This window comes from Epinephelus lanceolatus, chromosome 6 (assembly GCF_041903045.1).
Source record: "Epinephelus lanceolatus isolate andai-2023 chromosome 6, ASM4190304v1, whole genome shotgun sequence".
Classification (NCBI taxonomy): domain Eukaryota; kingdom Metazoa; phylum Chordata; class Actinopteri; order Perciformes; family Serranidae; genus Epinephelus; species Epinephelus lanceolatus.
The window spans coordinates 13,868,112-13,888,866 of NC_135739.1; the positions used below are offsets into that span (position 1 = coordinate 13,868,112).

The 20,755-nt window shown below is 41.4% G+C and overlaps 1 protein-coding gene across 13 annotated transcripts in view; it reads right to left on the reverse strand.

Moving 5' to 3' along the window:
- celf5a (cugbp, Elav-like family member 5a) overlaps positions 1-20,755 on the reverse strand; it is a 227,054-nt gene that overhangs the window by 200,486 nt on the left and 5,813 nt on the right. For all 13 annotated transcript variants that reach the window (XM_078168656.1, XM_078168657.1, XM_078168655.1 and 10 more), the window contains exon 2: positions 5,313-5,395. In XM_078168656.1, coding sequence (XP_078024782.1) covers positions 5,313-5,395 — 83 coding nt within the window. The remainder of the gene's footprint in view (positions 1-5,312; positions 5,396-20,755) is intronic.

Here is a 20,755-nt window from a genome sequence, read left to right on the forward strand (position 1 = left end):
ATGCATGCAGCAAACACATTCCCACCATTGCCTCTCCAAGACAATCACTGTTGTACACAATGCTAGCATGACAAAAAGGGGAGGGTGGCATGTTGTTCTGTGCTACAGCAAATAGACTTGCTGCAGCGACTGAGATTATTTCTTGGATCTGCTGGATTTGAGGAGTGGCAGCGAGAGGACAGAGAGTTTGAGGGAAAGGGGGAGGTGGGGGATTGAGGGAGGGGGATAGGTTGGTGGATAGTGTGAAGGATGCAGGATTTTGTCATGATGCTGAGCTGGGTGGAGTAAATCTCCTGCGGACTTGTGTAGAGAGCTGTGACACTCACAAGCACACACACCAACTGCTGTAGAAGCAGCCACTGGGCCTTGACTGGCAGTGTTTTTCTGTGGTATGATTTTTAAGAACAAATCATGCCATGAAGGAATAATCAGTGTCCACATCATCAGGGGGTGCTTAGATTGTACTTGGTAAGAGAAAAAAAATGATTTTGAGGTTTTACAGTTACATATGCAAGCATATTCAGATACACAAAAGCACTCATATGGTTATGTAATAGAAAAAACAGTGCATCTCCATTAGCAGCAAACAAGCACACAAATGAAATATCTCAGCCTCCCTGTCGTGGGCAGTGCGTGATCACGGCAAGCTGCCATGTGCACATGTTTTTCTTCCCACCTTTATACACCGCTATGTGTATCTACATAGGGCTGGCTGCAATGCAAAGCCAGCTTACTGCGCACACACAAACATACACAGCTAATAGAGCCAAGCAACACACACCTGGTAAACTGTCAGAGCTTCTCCTATTCGGTGGCCAAACTTATGTCGGGCACTCGTGTCCCCAAGGTTCCCATCACACTTCACCGCAGGAATCTATATTCCAGTCCAGTACACTTCCATTAGACCATACTGTTCCTTTCAGCAGCTAATGTGTAACAGGGGGACATGGATAATAACATCCAAGAACACAGGCGCTTCTTTCTGATAATAAGCGCACAGTGGGTTGTGTGAGTTTGTGTGTGTGTGTGTGTGTGACAACTAGTGCCACCATGCAAGCATCTGACTGTAAGCAAACACAGAGCATGCAGCATTCATTTGATACAAAGGAAACCCAATCCTTTAGACTATAACCCTTAAGATTTTAAATATTAAAACATATTTTTCAATAATTCATAGCCGGCATTTTTTCAATGATATAAATCCAGTGTGTTAGCATTCCTGTCTGAATGGTAGTTTTTGTTTTTTCCTGTAGAGGATTTATATACACACAAGCAAATCAAAGAAAACAATCCATGCACAAAACAAAGGGGTGCAGAAGACAAAGAAACATTTGACCATGAGATCTGTACTACCACATGGTAGAACATGGTGGTGCTCTTTAGTATATTTAATCCTTTCAGGCCACAGTTTATTTGAAGGCTCTGTATAAAGATATATGAACTGATTGTCTTCTTTTGAATATCTGACAGGAGTAGACACTCAAGAAGCATTTGCTGCCCTAGTGGTTGATACAAGTATAATTTCAAGCTGAACTCCGTATTTTAAAACTCACTTTACATTACCAAAAGTAACCACAGGGGACGCAAAATCAACCATGACTGAAATCTTAAGGGTTATAACTTTAAAGCTGTAGATGGTAACTTATATAACATAAATGTCATTTTGCTTAAACTATCACTAGCCTATATTCACACAGCACTAAATTAAACTGATAACCTGTGGAAAAAAATTTGTCCTCTGCCTATTATATTGCCTTGTAGCGCAGCTAATGGAATTACCACAAGTGCTTAAGTAAAACAACCAATAGGAGCAGAGACGTCACTATTACAGTTGTCATTTATGTCAATAACTGCTTGTGAACTGCGGTCAAACTGTCAGACTAGGCAGCACTGATTAAATATCAGTCAAGATACAGTAACTGCATTGGCTATTTCTTGCCTAAAATGTTTCCACAAACATAATTTAGTGCACTGTTTAGCTGTAAAATGAGAACTCATGTGATCTGGTTGCCATGTTTGAGACGGCTGAGTTGAAACAAAACACTGTCCACCAACTGACGCAACTTCCTCATTTTACAGTTAAACAGTACACTAAAATATTCTTTTTAGAGACAAACAGGCAATGCAGTAACAGACTCTTGATTGGTATTTGATCAGCGCCTTATTTGGCAGTTCGACCACAGTTCATGAGCAGTGACTGACAAGACTGACGGCTGCGTTTGAGACTCCTTGGCTCTGACTGGTTGTTTTTGGTGAGTTAAGGTAGATTCTAACAAATGCCATTAGAAGCATTAGGAAGAGGAAGAGGGACATTATTTTTTTACAGACTGTCTTACGCATTTCTTTAAGATTAGAGTGACAAATTCAGCAAATATGACAACAAGTTTCATAAAAGTTACCAACTGTAGCTTTACAGTATATGAAATACTTTTTCTTGCAGTCATCAGGGATTCAATGCTGTGCCGAAGGATGTTACAGCAGACAACTGTATGAACCCAAGCCTTCCAGCAAAAAGACTTACCCAAGAAACCTAACACTCTACCTCATGAAACTAAAGTGTGTGTATACTGTTATGTGTGTACACAGGTGGGCTAGTTTGTGCTCGATGTTCCAGCAAAGGGCACCACATGAGATTCAGAATACCTTGTTAGGTAGGACAGTTTTCATATATGGTTCTTACTCACTAGCAACAAGTGAAGTCCAGCAGGATTTCGGTGGTTGACATTAATATTTCAACATTTAAAATAACAGATAACTGGGTAACCACACCAGTCCAAGCCCTCTGCGAGAGAGCGGCAACGCAGGGGTTAATGACAAAATGCAGACGTTAATAACTCATAACTCATCTCTGGAGAATTTGTAGTTTACATTAATTACAGCATAGCCCCTGGCAAACTGCATATCAAGCAGGATTTTGCAAACAAACAACTGGCATATCTACTTACCATCAAGCAGTGAAGCAACAGGGGTCATATCGCAAAAGATTTAGGAGCAGGGAGGCTCAAGAGGGAAGGACAGGAAAGGCGACGGGAGGTAGTCAAATGCACAAACATATTTTTACACACATACAAAAACACACACAACCCAATGCAGCGTGGCATTTATTTTAAAATACCCTGAATGTATCTTTCTCTAAATTCAACATTCTTTGAAACTAAATTTCTCCTCAGCTGTTGGTTCATCAGTATAAAAAGGGAGTATATAGGATGTTTAAGGACACTGGCATGCTACTACAATAGTGTGTAGCTGTTGTTGTACCTACATGTGCTATGTGTGGATCCAGTACTATAGCACACACTGTTTCCTTGGAACACTGGTGTTTGTGTGTGAGTGAAGTTGAAGGGAAGGGAACAGCAGAGCAGCCTCGTCTGTGAGGCCTGACACCCATCAACGTCTGCCTGTTACATTTCTATGACACGCTCTGTCTCAGGAAGAGCAGCGGCAGAGGAGCAATGGGAGAGAGGGGAGACGGGAGGATGTGGAGTGGACAGGGCTGGGTGGGGTAGAGGGGAAGTCAGCAGGAGGGCTAAAGCAGGACTGAAAGGTACAAGATAAGGGTTTTATTTCTCATGAGTGATACAGGCAGAGTTACCACGTGTGTAGGCTATGCACGCATGCATGCAAGCTTTCAGAGCTCATGTGGAGAAAATGCGACATGCAAGGCCGTGTTTGCTAATTCTGAATGTTCTCTATGAATCATGGCTGTACAATCATTAAATGTAAATTTTTTGGTGTTAACATTAAGTGATGCTGTTTATAGTAATGTTGTTTACAGCACTCCATTCAGATGATTGTTAAACCTTTCAGAGCCCAGATGGTTTGGAGATCTGCTCTTCTCTCAGAACACATTAAGAAAAGGAGGGGGTGCAGGCAAGAGCATCAGACTTGTTAGCGTCTGTCTGTGCCCTCATGCCCCTCATTTATACATGCAGCCACATCAACCATTTAATCCCAGTGGTAGGTCAACCCTTATGGACGCCCTGCCAAGCTGGCAGGGGGGGGAGCGTTATTAATGACTATGAGACGTGAGAGAGAAACTCACTGAAAAGTCTGACTATGGACAAAAACAGTAGAAGAATCAGAGAAGCCTCCTTTTTTAACACATTGCTGAACACAACCTCTCATGAACACATCCCCTGGCATTATGTGAAATAACTTTTTTTTCCCTTTCTCCGTCTTCCGTCTTATTATTCAAATGCAGAGGAAAAAGCAGGAGAATAACGCCCTCCAGCCTCGCGCTTGGCTAATTTGCAGAATAAACGAAACAACTTGTTTTTCAAGAGAGCCACCAGAAAAATGTTCAAAGTTTGTGGTAGTTGCATTTGCATGTTTAACTGAAACATGTGCCTTTTGGCTGGGTTTCTCCGGCTCTTTGTCTTCAATCAGAGGGGAGTGTTGGGGGTGGGGGGGGGGGTCTTTACTGATGTTTCTCCCTGGTGCTGGCTTGATCTGACCATGTTAAGCCATGCTGCCTCTGTGGGGAGCCGCTTCTATCCACCCCTCCATTCTTCTGTCTCTTTCCGACATGCTTCCCACACACAGATATTGCTATGCACAGTTGTACATACTTACACACGAATGCAAACACCAAAACAATGAGAGAAATATAATTGTAGGGCTGAGATTTCTTCAAGCAAAAAATGTTGCATGTGTCGGCAAAAAATGTTGTTGCTTACTTGGCTTATTTTAATTTACTTTTATTATTATGTGACCATCACCCTGAATGTCCCTCCAAACTTTCAGACCAAACTCTAAATGGTAAAGAAGGAATGAATTGTCAAATATTCATATTGAACAGCCACATCTCATTTAACTGACATAATTCTCAGTCAAGTACAGCCCTATATAATTGTGATTAAATACCGTAATAATCATAATAATAATACCGTAAGCACAGTTGAACCCGTAGTAGAGAATTTTCTCTTTATCAAGTTATTTCAATATCATTAATCTCAGCTCTGTCTGACCATTTTCTGTTGATCGCATCTTTCCAGAAATGCAGAGCTTTGCCGCCCCCCCCCAAAACTGTCACTCTATGGTACTGCCTCAAAAGTGTGAGTCAGAGCGGGACTGATCAATGCTGGCAATATCCCCTGGAGAACAGACACATAGAAAAGTTGAAACCGGGCCTTCAAAAGGCTGAGCTATTGATTGAATTGCTTTCCAAAGTGTTTTTCATCTCTGGGACTATACGAGGAGAATGCCGGCTGGTGTGCAGCCGGGTGCAGATGGCATGGCTGACCACCATAGAGAGAGAAGAGACAGAGTGAGAGGAGGAGGGGAGAGGGACAGATAGAGAGACAGACACTTACCCCTGGCAGTGTTTTCTGTTCATGGAGGGCGTTCTGGGCTTTGATGGCCGACTCTCGGGCGCAGTAGGTGAGGAATGCACAACCTGCGACAGAGGCACATCACATATAAACTCAATTAGAATAAAACAAAATTTTAAATCTGACTTACACAAACAAAAACAATCGAAACATTTAAAAACATTACAAAAAGACGCAGCAGTTTGAAAGACATATCAGCTGAGAATATTAGGAGAGTAATGAAATTACAAAGCATTAAGAAATAAAGATGTTTGGCTTGTTTCATAATAATGAGCAATCAACACAATTAAGAATCCAGATCTGTATATAGGGTCTCACGAGTTAGCAGAAACACAAAAATCCTTGCAAACATTTCTTGGAATAAACAGAGCAAGTAAATGAAAACGGGCATCTGTGCAATTCACCAGGTTCCATGTGGACAATTTACTATGGTGGCAAGGGGAGAGGGGGAAAAAACAAAACCACAACAAAAAAGTAGGAGATGAGCTGAGAATTCTTTGGATGAATTGCCAGGCCTGTCCAGCCTCCCCATCCCCAGTGCCATGTCCTGTCAAAAGCTCCTAGCAGCCTGGCCAGCGTCCCCACCCTGAATGGTTGTGACAGCAGCGGAGACAAAAGAAACAGGACTGCAGGAGAGTATTGGGGGGTAGGAAAGGAGAGAAGAAGGGATGAGGATCAGTGTAGGGATGGAGGAAGGAGGGAGATACTGACAGAGAAGAAGGGAGAACAGGACGTGGTGTTAAAACTCTCCAGGGTGAATGCCGCCATGCATGCACACACACAACATCTGTCAAAATCACTGAATACATAAAAAAAGAGAAGAGGAGAGGAGAAGAGAAGGGAGGACGAGAGATGGAGAGAAACCAGATGGAGTACTGAGGCAATCATTTTCCCCCTGACTGTCTGAATAAATAGATTTGCTTGTGTTCTATTAATGAGGTTCATATGGGTTACCATGCATCATATTTCTGCCACTCTGAAGATGGTTTATTAGCAGCCACTGCATTTTGGATCTCATTTCAACAGCCAAATGTATTCAGTGGGTGGTGATGTATTAAGTGTCTTTACACGGACAATATTTCAATCTGTTTTTCTTGGTGTATACAAGATCACTTTTACCCAACGTTCACCATCCATTTTTGTTGCATGCCTGTGCATGTGTATCGCCTTTATCCATTTCAGTAACCCTTGCACTCTGGCTATGTCTCCACTGTAACCTCTGCAGAACTGCATCAAAAAGGAGGGTTAAAAAGCCATGTCAGTCATTGATCCATTGATTGACCTGTAACCTGCTTTTCCTTGCTACTCTAAGCCCAACATGTCAGCACATGTGTGTAAGTGCCTGCACACCTGCCCATGTACACACAGAAAGCATTCGACCACTCTTATTTAAATCCCATTCAATTCTTTCTGCTCTATTTTATGAAGCTCCTCCTTTTGTTTGGGACATTCAGTCTGCACCCTGACATGCTTTTCACTATTAGAAAGACAGATAGTGATGGTGTCTGTCCAGGGTCGTGACCTTTGAGGTGGCTGACTATAGCACTGGTGCCCTCCCCATAGCCTCCCTTGTCCCAGCACCTCTAACCTAATGATTTCCAATGGCCACCGAGCAAATCATTCAATCACTCACACTGCTGTCTAATCCCCTATCCCTCTTCTGCGTCAGCTCGCAAAGAAATACCAAGACTGCTAAAATGTCATTGTTGTGTTGGGGTGGTTTGTTTGTTTGTTTGTTTGTTTGTTTCTCAAATGGTTGAGGGTAATAGGAGGGAATGGCTCCATTTTGGTGGTTGTTTTTCTCTCTTTTTTTGCTCTCTCTGGGCTTGTTGTTGTTGGTTTACTTGACAAATGCTGGCCCTATCTCTGAATAAGAAACAAGCATTTTGCATTACAATCACAAACACGATTTATTTGTTAATGTGTAATGCATAGGGCATTGAGAATAAATTAATAACAACCACAACACTGGCAAACAAAAGAGAAACATGAACTCCATTTAAATGTGATTCTGTGCTCTTTAATGTATGGCTTAATAAGAATTTGCAGGCCACAGGCGAAAAAGCTTTAACAACTCCATAATTGGAATCCAAACACGTACAAATTGCCAGTGCTGCATTGCATACCAACTGCAAAAGTGTGAGGGGGGAGCATGATGAAATTGTTTGAAACACAACAAAAAGCCACTGTAATCGGAGCCTGCTGACACAGCAATGGGGGAAGCCTTCCCATTGTGAGGCGATGATCCTCTGCATCATCTGATAGAAACCTAAAACAGCCTTATCTCACACATTGATTTCAGCTCCAAAGAGAAGAAATTCCTCCTCTCCTCTTTGCTCCCTTTCCCTCCTCCCTCTCTCCTCCATTCCCTACTTCTTCCCTCTGTCAATGCCAACTCCGCTCCTCTCGTCTCCAATCTCTTAATGATATATTTTTAAGTGTGCACGGTGTGTGTACTGGGAAATAGGGCTGAGTCTCTCCATCTCCACTGTGTTGAATTGGCATGTAATTAAAGAGTCTTAAATGGAAGAGAGAGAGTGAGTGGGCGAGACGGAGAGAGAACGACCGAGAGTGAGTAGTGGGAGATACTGTATAGCTGTGGTGACAGCAGCCATTTACATTCACCGTAGCCCAGGCTCTCCATTACCAAAACTGTGTGTATGTGTGTGAGTGTGTGTGTGTGCAGCAGAGTAGGATCTTCTGCTAATTGTTTTGTCAGGTTTACAGGTTGATAAAATCCATGTATACTCCAACACACACACATAGCTGAACCTCTTGTTTCAGGCACACTTGTTTAACTAAAGGGACAGTTCACCCCAAAATCAAAAATACATATTCTTCCTCTTATCTGTAGCGCTATTTATTTGGGCTATACATCACCAGTTTCATCATGATACCATCATGAATATCATCCAATATTTGCCGATATTACAAAGTCTGCCATGATACGATTTCGATTTGATGCAATTTAGTGAGTGAGTTGTCAAGTGTTTGAGATATCAGCTGTAGAGATGTCTGCCTTTTCTCGAGCATAATGGAACTTGATGGCACTCGGCTTGTGGTGCTCAAAGCGCAACATTCATTTGAAAATCTCAACAGCAATGTCTCTTTTCAGAAATCATGACCCGGTTGTTCAAGATAATCCACAGACCAGGAATGATTTTCTTTCTACCACCCACCAACCATACCACCACACAGTAGAAAGCATGCATCGACTCACTGGCGAGAGGCTCATGCTCATGACAGCGCGAGATGTATACTTTAATGGCGTCCACCTCAGCTGTAACATTAGCTAGCTCAGTGGTGCTTGGTGAACTAACAGTAGATGCAACCTTCTGTCTGTGTGGTGATACCGTTTGAAGGTAAAGCTCAGTGGAAAGAAAATATTTGAGAGAAAAAAGACATCTCTATGACCAATACCTCCAATACTCTGCAATGCACACCACAACAATTTAGACTGATAAATAGCACTACATACGAGAGGAAATACATGGATTTTAATTTCAGGGTGAACTGTCCCTTTGTCATACAGACTGTTCCCAGTTCCATATTAAATACTTTTTTTATTTTGTACTAACAGGAATGATACAAGTCTTCACTAGTACTAATTTTAAATTCATCAAAAGAGAGTAAAATGTTTTTCCAAAGATTTACTACTTAATTTTCCGAGGTCTTTCTAGAGGTATTCCCACCAGCCAGGATGCAGTTTTTCTGCTGCTGTGAGCAGCTCCTCAAGCTCCTTTGTGCAATGAATAGTGGGACAATAATGTCCATAAACATCACTTGGTAAAATGAAGCTGATTTTGAATGCAAACTGATGTATTTTCATTCACTACATAATCAAAACCTGCTTAAAATCACAATGTAGTACAGAATTGGGACACAGCTTTTGTCTACCCAGCTGTCACATGACCAGTTACATTTAAAAACTGGAACTTTACACACAATTGTTCATGCATAGCACGACAAATCTAAACCCACAGATTTGAACACACAGCACCTATCAAATTTCACTATGCTCACCCTCTTTCTCACACACACAAAGATCCAAACACTGATGAAATAGGCTGCATGCCTCAATCACCTCTGTTTAAGAAACCTATTTGGCAAACAGAATGTCAATATTAGACAGCTCTGCAAAAATCTCACAAAATCTATGCCCTGCAAATATTGTTCAGACATGGTCACACCTTAAAAATGGAACTCAGCTCTTAGAGAAAAAGTATTATTACAGTTACAGCAAAATATAGAAAACACTAACATCCACACTCTTAGTTTTCCCCTTAGAGGCACCAACTGAAGAGGCATAGCCTAGTTCGTCTCCAGGGTAAGTGACACCTCTTACCATGTTGTTCCTGGGCTCTGTACAAAGTTGCTAAGGGTCAGCGACAGTGCAGACACAGCAGGCCTTCTCCAAATCTGGCACATAGCCTAAGCAATGCGCTTTGTGAAACCAGTTTTGAAACTACTGATATTTTGCCCTCTATCGTAAGCACATTCATGTCCCTCATTCAATCCTACAACTAATCCAGTGTGTGGATTTGAATGAAACAAGACAAATTTCAGGACCTGAATGATAACACGTATGAAAATAACCTTGACTGGGTAAACTCACCATCAACATAAATCAAACTAATAAAGTTGTCTTGCATAAATCACAGCCAAAACCTACTGTCATTCATAAATGACCTTACAGGACTATGGATATAAGCATAAAATCAATTCTCTGGGATAAATACATCAATCAATACAAAAACATTTAATTTAATTAACTGGTTGACAATAAACACAACACTCCACTAACTTCTTTGACTCAAAAATACACTGATGTTTTCCCTAAATGAAACGTGATACATAAAATGGTCTTTGTCTTTTTCTTTGTACATTACAACCACCATACTAATATTACAAAAAAATATGTCTGACAAAACTTTAATGTTTACTAGCCAGCTGAGCAACAGCAAACATATACAGCAGTTGCATATTAAAATGAACATTAGCATCCCCACAGTTAGCTAACTGCACCCCTATTAGCCCTTTACCCAGTTAGCCACCTTTAGCATTGCAGCTAATGACGTACTTTTATTTACTGATATTTTGTAATAACTCACCAACTTGGACGAGCTTCACACGACGTATTTTAGTGAACAGGTCCTCCTTAGCACACAGACACGAACTAGCAAACAAAGTAGCGTCTTACTTTAAATATTTACAGTAGAAACTATTTGTTTTATCAACACTGACATTGTTTTTTCGTCGTTAAGCTACAGTTGGTATCCTCTCTTCGGCGTTCTAGGCTGAGGCTGCGTGCGCTCGCGACCCTTGGACGCAGGTGTCTCCTGATTGGCTGATTCAAATTAACTTTATTGGCAAGAATGTCGACTTTGAATTTACTATATTGCAAAGCTAAATAATTACATTTTACACTGGAAAATAGAACAGATACATGATAACAATGATTTTTAAGATTAATACAAGTTTGTTTCTCTCTTGCAAGCAAGCAGGCCATGTTAAGAGTTACCAGTTAAGTTGTGGTAAAACAGCAGTATTGCCCGTTAGCTAACTGTTTTAGAGTTTATGCAAAGCTGACCACTGGAATGTTTATATCATGTTACTAAATAAATAAATCATTAAAATATTTATTAAAACGAATACATAATGACACATGCAATCTGAAATAAATTTATTTGTTGCATATCAGTTAGCAACTTTAAAGTGTCAATTACATTACCAACTCATAGTAAGCCTTTTACAAACCAAGTGCTTGTTGTATGGAATCTGAAATTTCAATTAATCTTTTGAAATATATTTCTTATTCTTATTTCTACTCATGTATATACTTGCGTCCACTGTATTGTACATTGTAGCATTTTACATATATTTCTAAACTTTACATATCAGTTTTACACATTGTAGTACAGCATGAGGCACATATTACAATTTGTTTTATACATTCAACATACTGAGTACATTATTCATCATTTATATATTCATTTAATTTTTACATACATGTTAAAATTCTAGCATAATATTTTTACATACTTCATACTTTATAATTTTCACTTGTATAATTCTCTATGCTTTACATCAGCACGAATGCAATAAATCACAATTTCCCCTCGGGGATCAATAAAGTATTTCTGATTCTGATTCTGCAAAGCCCTGTGACCTCCATATGCTCCTATCTTAAAACATGGTCTTTTCATTTGTTTTGCTCTTTATTCATATCCATATCCATATCAAATTTTACCCTGGGTTTGGAATTTCTTGTAATTTCACAGTTTTCTTCCAGGTGTTGCAATTTTCTTTGATAACATTTTGCATAAAACTATTTCAGCAGTTAATGATTATTTATATACATAAGGGGACAAATTAAAGGAAAGACTGAATAAAAGAGTGAAGAAACATATCCAAAGTTGATGCTTCTGTGCACCAGGGCTCACTGAATGGCTTTGTGAATATGATAATGACGTGAATAAAATGCTTTATAGTCACCAGATCTCAGCCCAGTTGAACACCTCTGGAAGATTTTGTACGAGCATGCCAGATAATTCTCTCCACCACCATCTCCATAAGACTGAATGATATAAACTTCTGTCTTCAAATCTATTTCATGATGTCTGTGATTGTAATTTTTGCTATGTGTGCTTTTGGGCTGAGTCTGGCTATGTTTGCTTTTCTTTCTATCTGCCATACTTAGGTCTCTCTTGTACAAGAAATCCTGATCTCAATGTGATGAATAAAGGTTGTACATATAAATACAGGAGCATTGAAGCTGGTCTGGAAACTAGTAGTGGCCTGACTCCACACTAAGACACTTCATGTTGGTCTATCATCCATCTGTATGCTAGTAGGACCTAAAAGAAATTAATTTGTGCAACTGACAGCTACAGGCAGTGACGTCAACTGCAGGAGCTCAACATGAACATGTTACATTGGCACTGGGCATAAATCGTGTACCGCAGGACCATCAGATATAAATGCAATTCTAAGGAGACTGGTTTGGTTCAAACCACAACATCTCTCTTTTCAATCCGCCTTTTAGCTCCCTTTTCTCCATCTCCTTCCCCCTAGAGGAGCCAAACTGCCCCAGTGTTCTGAAAAAGTGTGAACTTGCTCCCAATGTGGCATTTCCTTGGCCAGAAAGTGTGAAGGTAGCAGAAACAGAGCCAGTCCTGGCAACAGCCTCGCCTGTTCCCTCACACATCATTTGCACTCTTTGGAAAATGCTATCACTGTGGGTAGACTACTTGCTTACTTCATTTACTGCCATGTGGGGCTCTGGGGGAACTGATAGCCTTTCAGTGGGGTCGGAAGCTGAAACACACATCATCAGCACTGATACAATGTGATTATGACCTGAATCATTGCCAGCCGGGGAGGCAGGAGGCTCAGTGGCGCAGATTGACCGTGAGGGGGGTAATCAGTCTGGTCTCTGAGAAGCTTTTAACTCATATAATCACTCCCCCACCTTTGAAAAAAAAAAAGATCCTCGATCTGTTCACACACTCAAACAATCACGCCAATGTTCAGGGAGAGGGAGGACAGATTGAGGGAGGACAGACAGAGAGGTATAATAAAGAAGAGCTGGAGCATGGAGTTGGCAGGGACTTTCCAAAATGCTCTCACTCATTGTTCTGACAACAATATTTTCTCTGCCCAGGCCTAATGGGCTTGTAATGAGCACTGTAATATAAGCAGTAGCCTAGCGTAACCTGTAAACCTTAATTAAGTCAGACAGCCACCTTAAAGGGAGCCAGCGCCTGTGCTCAGTCACCATCTCATGATCCTGAAGCTGACTACACTCTTCCATCACTCCTTCATCAATCACTCCATCCCTTCATCTCTGCTACATCCATCTCCAAATCCTCCTCCATTTCTCCTTTCACTACCCCTCCCATCATCCCTTCACCTTGAGCAATGGCTGGGGGAGGATGAGCGTCGCAGAGCACTGAGGAGCATTGATGTCCATCATGAGGGCAAGAAATAGTCCCTGGACCCATATCCTCTCTGACCCCTGAGTAGGAGACCTCAGCCATTGATTTGTTGCTACTCGCTCACATAGACTACACTACCCTCCGAGCAGCAGTCAAACAGATCCATAGGCAGCACATCCCCAAGGACTGCCTGCGTGCGTGTGTGAAAGCGTACATTTACAGGACATATACATGCACGTCTAATGGTGTGGCGTGCATTGCCTAATGAGTGTGACAAATGCAATAAATTCTCACTGAAAGGCTCTGTGTATGTTTCAGGATCATTACTGGGGCAAAGAAGCCATCATAACAATGAAGAGAGATGGACTTTGACACCTTCGCACTCACAGTCTATTGTGTGGCTCTGAGGTTAAATAGTTCTTTCAGGGCACAAGTGCTTCTTCATATATAATCCAACTGCAGAGTATTTCTCTCAAAAGCTGACATGGGGCTATATACTGTATGTGTAGCAGCATTAGGACGGCTGTAAAGAGTAATACAGTTCCAACTGGTTCCTGATAAAGTTCCTGAGATAATGCTGTTTGGCGGTAGGTGCAGTTTCCAGAGGTGACGTGATAGATTGCAACTGGCCGCCCGTTCCCAAGTTGGCCAGAACTCTTTCAATATGTAGCTCTGGATAACACTTAGGATATGGCACTTTGGCATCCTCCACCGTACTGTAGTCTTTAAAGTGAGCCTTGGCTTTTGTAGACTGTCTGTGCACTTCATCCCTCTTCTGCTATTAAAGCCAGGGCCCGATCTATAAATACATCTAGTGGCCTGCATCCCTGATGAGAGAGCTAATTGACACTGTTAATGGATGGAGTTTCACAGAGCTGTAAATAATGTGTAGGTTCACACTTACTGCCTCCTGCCGTGTTACTTCTGGGAGGGCAACAAGAGTTTACCTGCCAAGTCCCGTCTCCCCAGCCCGTTGTCCCTGCCTCCCTCCCGCAGCCAAGTCTGCTCCGGCCAGGGGATTTACACAGAAATCAATAGAAGTTTCCTCAAGCCCCCCCTGCACCCTACAGTCAAAATCAGAAAACTGCATTTCCTCCTCTTCATGTACCATAACAACCTCTTGGAAAAACAAACAGGACCAGGCAAAAGGAAATAATAAAATCACTTTCACTTGGCTCACACCCAGTGCCTGCTGCTGTGTATAGCACAACACAATGCCCTGTGCTCCCACTGATGCAAAGCCTTCATTTAATGTAACTGATTGACACATTTGATGCAATATTCCTAACAATGCTCATCCTCTTTTGAAAGGTGAAAGGCATTTAAACCTTTGAGATGGATCAATTGATCATAGCAAAGCCACAATCACAGATGACTGGCAGCTGCAAACTGACTGCAGACTAAGAGACGGATCAGGTTTTCAGTCACTTTGATTTTACAAATTAAAAGATACCTTTAAAGACTGCACTTCAAAGGCCCAGAGGATGCTTGGATGGAGTGATTGAAGGAGGAATGAGGAAGAGAGACATGTGAGGAGACGGGAAAAACACTACCTGCACACACATGCTTTCCTCTTCATATACTGCAATTAGAACTGGGTATCGTTTAAAAATTACGATACCAGTAGCCTTAAAATGATACCAATACTGACAGAGTACTTCATTTCACCCATGATTTGAATAAGGTGGCAAACGTTTTGGTGGCATCTTGGCACGCTGAGCTGCCAACTTAGTCAAACACACCGTGCTCGACTTCACCACACCACAGACTGTATGTGTGGGCTGAAGCTGCTGCCGGAGTGTGAGCTCTGCGTCAGGGACAGTTGTGAGAGTCTGCCTGGCCACACACACACACACACACACACTGACAGGGCTAATGTTAGCATCACACAGCTAACGTCACCTAACAGTTATTAACACGTGTAACAATACACTCAAAAAAATGATTCATGGGGTCAGTGGATAACGCTTAAGATTAAGAAGTTTTCCAGTACAAAAAAAAATTACATTTGTTACATTGAATTGTTTTAGCCAGCTGACAACTTATTTTAGTGTCTTTTAGAATTAATTTCGAAATCCCTCTATTGGTTTTTAAGGCTCTTAATGGCATCGCCTCCTCCTATATCATAGATTCTCTATCACCTTATGTCCCTCCACAAACCCTGAGATCCTCCACAGCTGCTCTTTTAACTGTTCCTAATGTCAGTACAAAAAACTTCAGGGATGTTTCTTTTAGTGACTATGTCCCAAAAATATGGAACACTTTGCCTTTTAATATTAGACTTGCTGGCTCAGTGGACAGTTTTAAACAACAACTCAAAACATATATTTTCAATATAGCCTTTAACTAGCAGTTATCTGTTTTAATATTTTTAATATTCTCTTCTCACATTCACACCTACGGCCAGTTTAGAGTCACCTATTAACCTGCATGTCTTTGGATTGTGGGAGGAAGCTGGAGTACCCGGAGAAAACCCACGATGACACGGGGAGAACATAAACTCCGCTCGGAACCCTCTTGCTGTGAGGTGACAATGCTAACAACTGCACCACCATGCCACCAGCGATAGAATTGATTGATTGGTTAATTAATTCATTAATTCTTCTCATTTCTCCTTGGATGAGTGTTGTATAATTGTATGGTTTTATTTCTTTGCCATTTGTCTCTGCGTATGAAAGGTGCTATATAAATAAAGTTCATTCATTCATTCATTCAAATCATGTTGGTTATACTAAACTAAATGAATCTGTCAGATTATAAAAGATAGCATTTACTCAGTAATGCCAGAGGTGGAACTACTTAAAAGGATGCATGCAAATTGTTACCTTAATTTTTTTAAGTTCAACCAGTGGATTATTTTTTAGAGAGTAAAGAAAAAAAAAATCAGTGTTGGTGTAAGCCTGTTGGAAATGTTTAAGAGCTCAGTGTCGGATGTTAGCCGCTGCTGCTAACTGGGAAAACATTGAACTGATCATTCACAGAGGAGAGCAACTTCGGAGAGGGCAGTAACAGAAAGCTTGCTGATCCAGCAGGGAGTCAAGACAGTGTGGAATAAGACCCCAGCATAGAAAAGATCAAATGCATGTATTGTTTGATTGGTGACATTTCCAATCTATTTGGTACTGGGTTAACTGAGTCAATACCTTTAAGGTATCAAGAACAAATACCCAGCTGTAACTGCTCTACACAGGCCACATTGGAAAGAATCATTACTTGCACATCTTTATAACCAAACTTGCAGTGAGTACTCTGCTTTTCAAAGTTGTTCTTTCCATTTCATGCATGTACTGAATGGAGCACAGCATGCTGTTTTCCAAGCACATATTACTTTCTATTACAATTATAACCTGCATGGCAAATAAAGATGACTTTGTGTACTTGTCCCAGCTTTCTTTCTCTATTTATTTATCTTGTGTCACCACTGAGCTGGAGAAGAGTAATAAGTGACACTAATGGTCTGACTAACAAGCAGGCACCAGGGTGTTAATTGCATTGACGTATATTTCCTAGTTACCACATTGAGCCCAGAGGATTCACGAAAATACTGTTCTGTTAATGACCAAAACCAAATAAGAACTACATCTATCTATCTATCTATCTATCTATCTATGGTAAAGAAAGGACTCTGAAGTGGACCCAAAGAGCACACGAAACAGATATGAGAACCCATCAGCCATTAATTAATTTGAGTAGTCTTTTTTAATTAAGCCAGATCTACCGTTGAATAGTGAACCACAGAATGGGTGCCATGTTGGAACTCGCACAAAGTCCGCACACAGTGCTCATTCAACCACATTAACATTTGATCATCAAAAGGGAAACACAAATTCCATCTTTCATCCGTGTCTTCCGCACTATTTGGCACACAATTTGCTTGTATCACACTAAAAAATGTGGACGCGATACATCTCCAGTACAAAGCCCCCGACCAGTTTGTGTCTCTGGCGATAAAGCACAGAGACTGTTAGCTACAGCGTCGCTGCTTCAGCGGGAAAAGATAGATGGAAGGAGTGAAGGGAGAGATGGCTGCGTGATGGAAGGGATGGGGCGCGAGGAGAGGGAGAGGAGGGGGATGCTGGAAACGAAGGGGACATGGCCCTACAGTCGCCCACAGATGCTCCCTCTCTGTCTCTCCCTCATTCTCTCCCTCTTTCTGAGCACAGTATGGGAGCAGCCTTTTGGGGGAGGCTGGCAGGCAATCAGTGATGTCATGCCAGCAGTGCAGCGATGGCAGCTTAACCTATTTTCGGAAATACCACAGAATTTCTATTTATAACCGTGCTGAGCAGCATGTATCTTCACACATCCCTCACGGACCTGAACATTCATAGACATTTTCCAATCTAAAATGTGTCTTCATCACAAGTTGGGGATTGCTTAATATCTGTAGGTATCTGTATACAGAATTGCCATTTAGGAGTGTATTATCTATGTTGTTAATTTTCAATATTTTAGTGTGTTGTTACAGCAAATACAAGCATTTTTATTGTTGCTTACATTTGTAATTTAGGAATCAGAATAGCCATAAAACAGTAAATTGCAAAAAGACCTGTGTTAGAGGTTGTGGTATTTGCACAGCAGCAGCAGCAGTAGTAATATTGGAATAAGTATTACCAGTGTTACTAGAGGGATTTTCTCATGTTAACAGCTTTCAAGTGATTATTTTATACATCTGCCAAACTTGGCCTCTGCTCCTCCTCCTCCACCCTCCATCCGCCCCGCCCTCCGGTATCCAAACAGCTCTCAACCTGTCAGAGGGATCCTCCGTGTCTCCGAGCTGAGCCATCACTCCACTCTCCCACTGCCTTGGGATAAAAGCAACTATTTGTTTCTGCATCTCTGACAAACACTTCATCTTTCCCCCTCCACTTATCCATCTGTCCATTCAGCCATTGTCTGCACCCATGTGTCTGTCTGTCATTTGCCTTGTGGGCCCCGCTGCATACATGTGCCATCCTCCCTGTCCAATTCGGTCGAGTGACAGCGCTAAGTCACATCCGCGCGGCTCTGTGTTCGCGTGCACTCTCCGGCAGATACATGTACGACATTTATGCATTGTTCATTCACACCCGCATCAAGGGCTCAACCATTTGGCAATCAGAGAGATGTGACAGCTTGACTAATCTGTGATTGTTTTTTGGCCAAAACATGGGGGTTAGCGAGCCCTCCAAGGGCACAGTACTATAAGGCAAGACAAATAACTTATTATTTTCCAGGCTTGTACAAGGCTTTATCGCATGAGTTCTCCTGAACCATTCCAAAATGGAGAGGGATTATCACAAAACATTGCATTAAAATCTCCTCTCTCCCCTCTCCCTTGTTATTTCATTTTCCATCTAAAATGAATCTGTGCCCAGCCAGGCTCAAACACAACATTAAAGAGCTCATGCTATTCTAACAGAAACCACCAACCCCCTCCTCCCTCAATTCCCTCCTTTTTTTTCTCCCTCTGTGCCTTTATAACCCCCCCGTCATAGAGTACACTCTGCTCTGTAGGCAATGGCACTCTCTGCTAAGCTACCCATACAAAATAGATAGGTTTCTATCCCTCTATTTAGACTAAAGAAAGCTGTGACCTTTGTGCATGAACAAGGAGGCAATGCGCCTCTACAGACTCTACCTTTAGAAGAGAAATGTGACCTAAAAGACACCAAAAATAATTCAACCCAAGTCCTGTTAGGACAGCAATAAAAGGACAGAATTAAGTTTCCTAACAATTAAAAACTAATCTACCTCCTTTCTTGCTATATTAAAAATATTTATAGAATAACTGTGTAATAGATCATTTGTTCTTTTTTAAAACACTATTCGAAAAGCATCAGGATGCATTTACGACACTATTATATAAGAGCAACAATTATATTACTGAGACATTTGTATTAACAAACTCTCAGAAGCAGAAGCAAATTCTAAGACAGAATAACAAATGGATTAAATTCCAGATTCCAGAAGTGTCTTAAACCTTTAACACCCATGCCATTATAATCATCCCTTCAAACATGACACTGACTATGTTTACATGGACAAAATATTCCAGGTTTGCCCTTATTCTGAAAAAGAAAACATTCCTATTAAGCTGTTTAAATAGCTAATGAAAATGAATATTCCCCTAATATTCCCATTTCCGTGCAGTCACTCATATTCCTATTAACGTGCCCTAACATGTTGTTAATCGCGTCAAAATATGGAAAAGTTTAAATGGCTGTTGTCACTGGTGGAAGACTTGTTGGGCTGTGTGAACACAGCCTTCCTCTTTCACTCCTTCAACCACCTTCTCGAAAAGGTCGGTAATGCGATATTTGTGCATATCCAAAAATCAGTTGATATTTAAGTCTTTCATAATGTTTAAAAGTAGGTGTGTTACCCCCATAGACTCTAAAAATAATGGGTAAAGCTACCGTGACATCATCATTTCAGCCATTGCCATCTTTTGGAGCCAGAAGTGACCATATTTGGGCATGGAGGAACAAAGGGTGGATCTGACTGAGAGGCAGAAGACACTATCGGCAGACAGCCTATCATTTAAAGCGTCTCGCCCTCAATTATGCATAACTCTAAGCCTTAATAAAATGCAAACGGATGAGTCATAAAAATTCAGCCTCCACATACAGTTGTCATGAGTGTTGAAATTAGTCTGTAATGTTTATACCTGCTGTATAGTTGGGCATTTTAACATGGGGTTCTGTGAGGACTGACTGGCTTTCGGAGCCAGCCTCAAGTGGGCGTTCGTAGAACTGCAGTTTTTGCCACCTCTGTGTTGGCTTCATTATTCAGCCCTGGAGGTTGCTGCTTGGTGAGCCTGGTCTCACTCCGAAGTTGTCAAAATCCGGCACTTAGGATAGGAAAATAGACGCCCTTTAACGTCGGCATGATACGTGCCCGGTTGCTTTTATAGTTTAATGGTGCCCGGCGGCGTCAGGAGGAAACACGGTGGGACAAGGACGAAAGTTAAGGTGGCGAAAGTTGGAGTGGGACAGGTGGTGGATGGTCCACATGGTAAAAAAAAAAAAAAAAGTTAATTTGCAGTGTTGTATCGACGTAGTGCATTTATTTTGAAAGCGACTGTATGTAAATGTTAAATTTCCTGTGAAAACAGAAGTGTATCTTGAAAGAAGCGAACTTGACACAGTGTGCCAGAACATCAGCAACCAACGCACCCAGGGTACCTTACATGATATATGTGGACATGTAAAGTCGATGACTAAAACGTCAATATGTGACAAGATTGGTATGAGAATGTGTTGACTTGGTTTCTCCTTCTGACCAGACACGTGAGCTTGTCTTTCAGGCATCTCTACCTCACAGCCTTTTAAACCTTTGGCGAGTTGTTTTGTGTACAACGTATCCATGACAACCATAAACAGGCAAGAGGCTGTGTGTCACTAACTGCGGAAAAAAACCATGTACATGTCCAAAGAATGCTCATAAAACTTGAATAATAGTGGCATATCCCTATGCTACATTCAGAATAAGGTCTAACTTGGAATA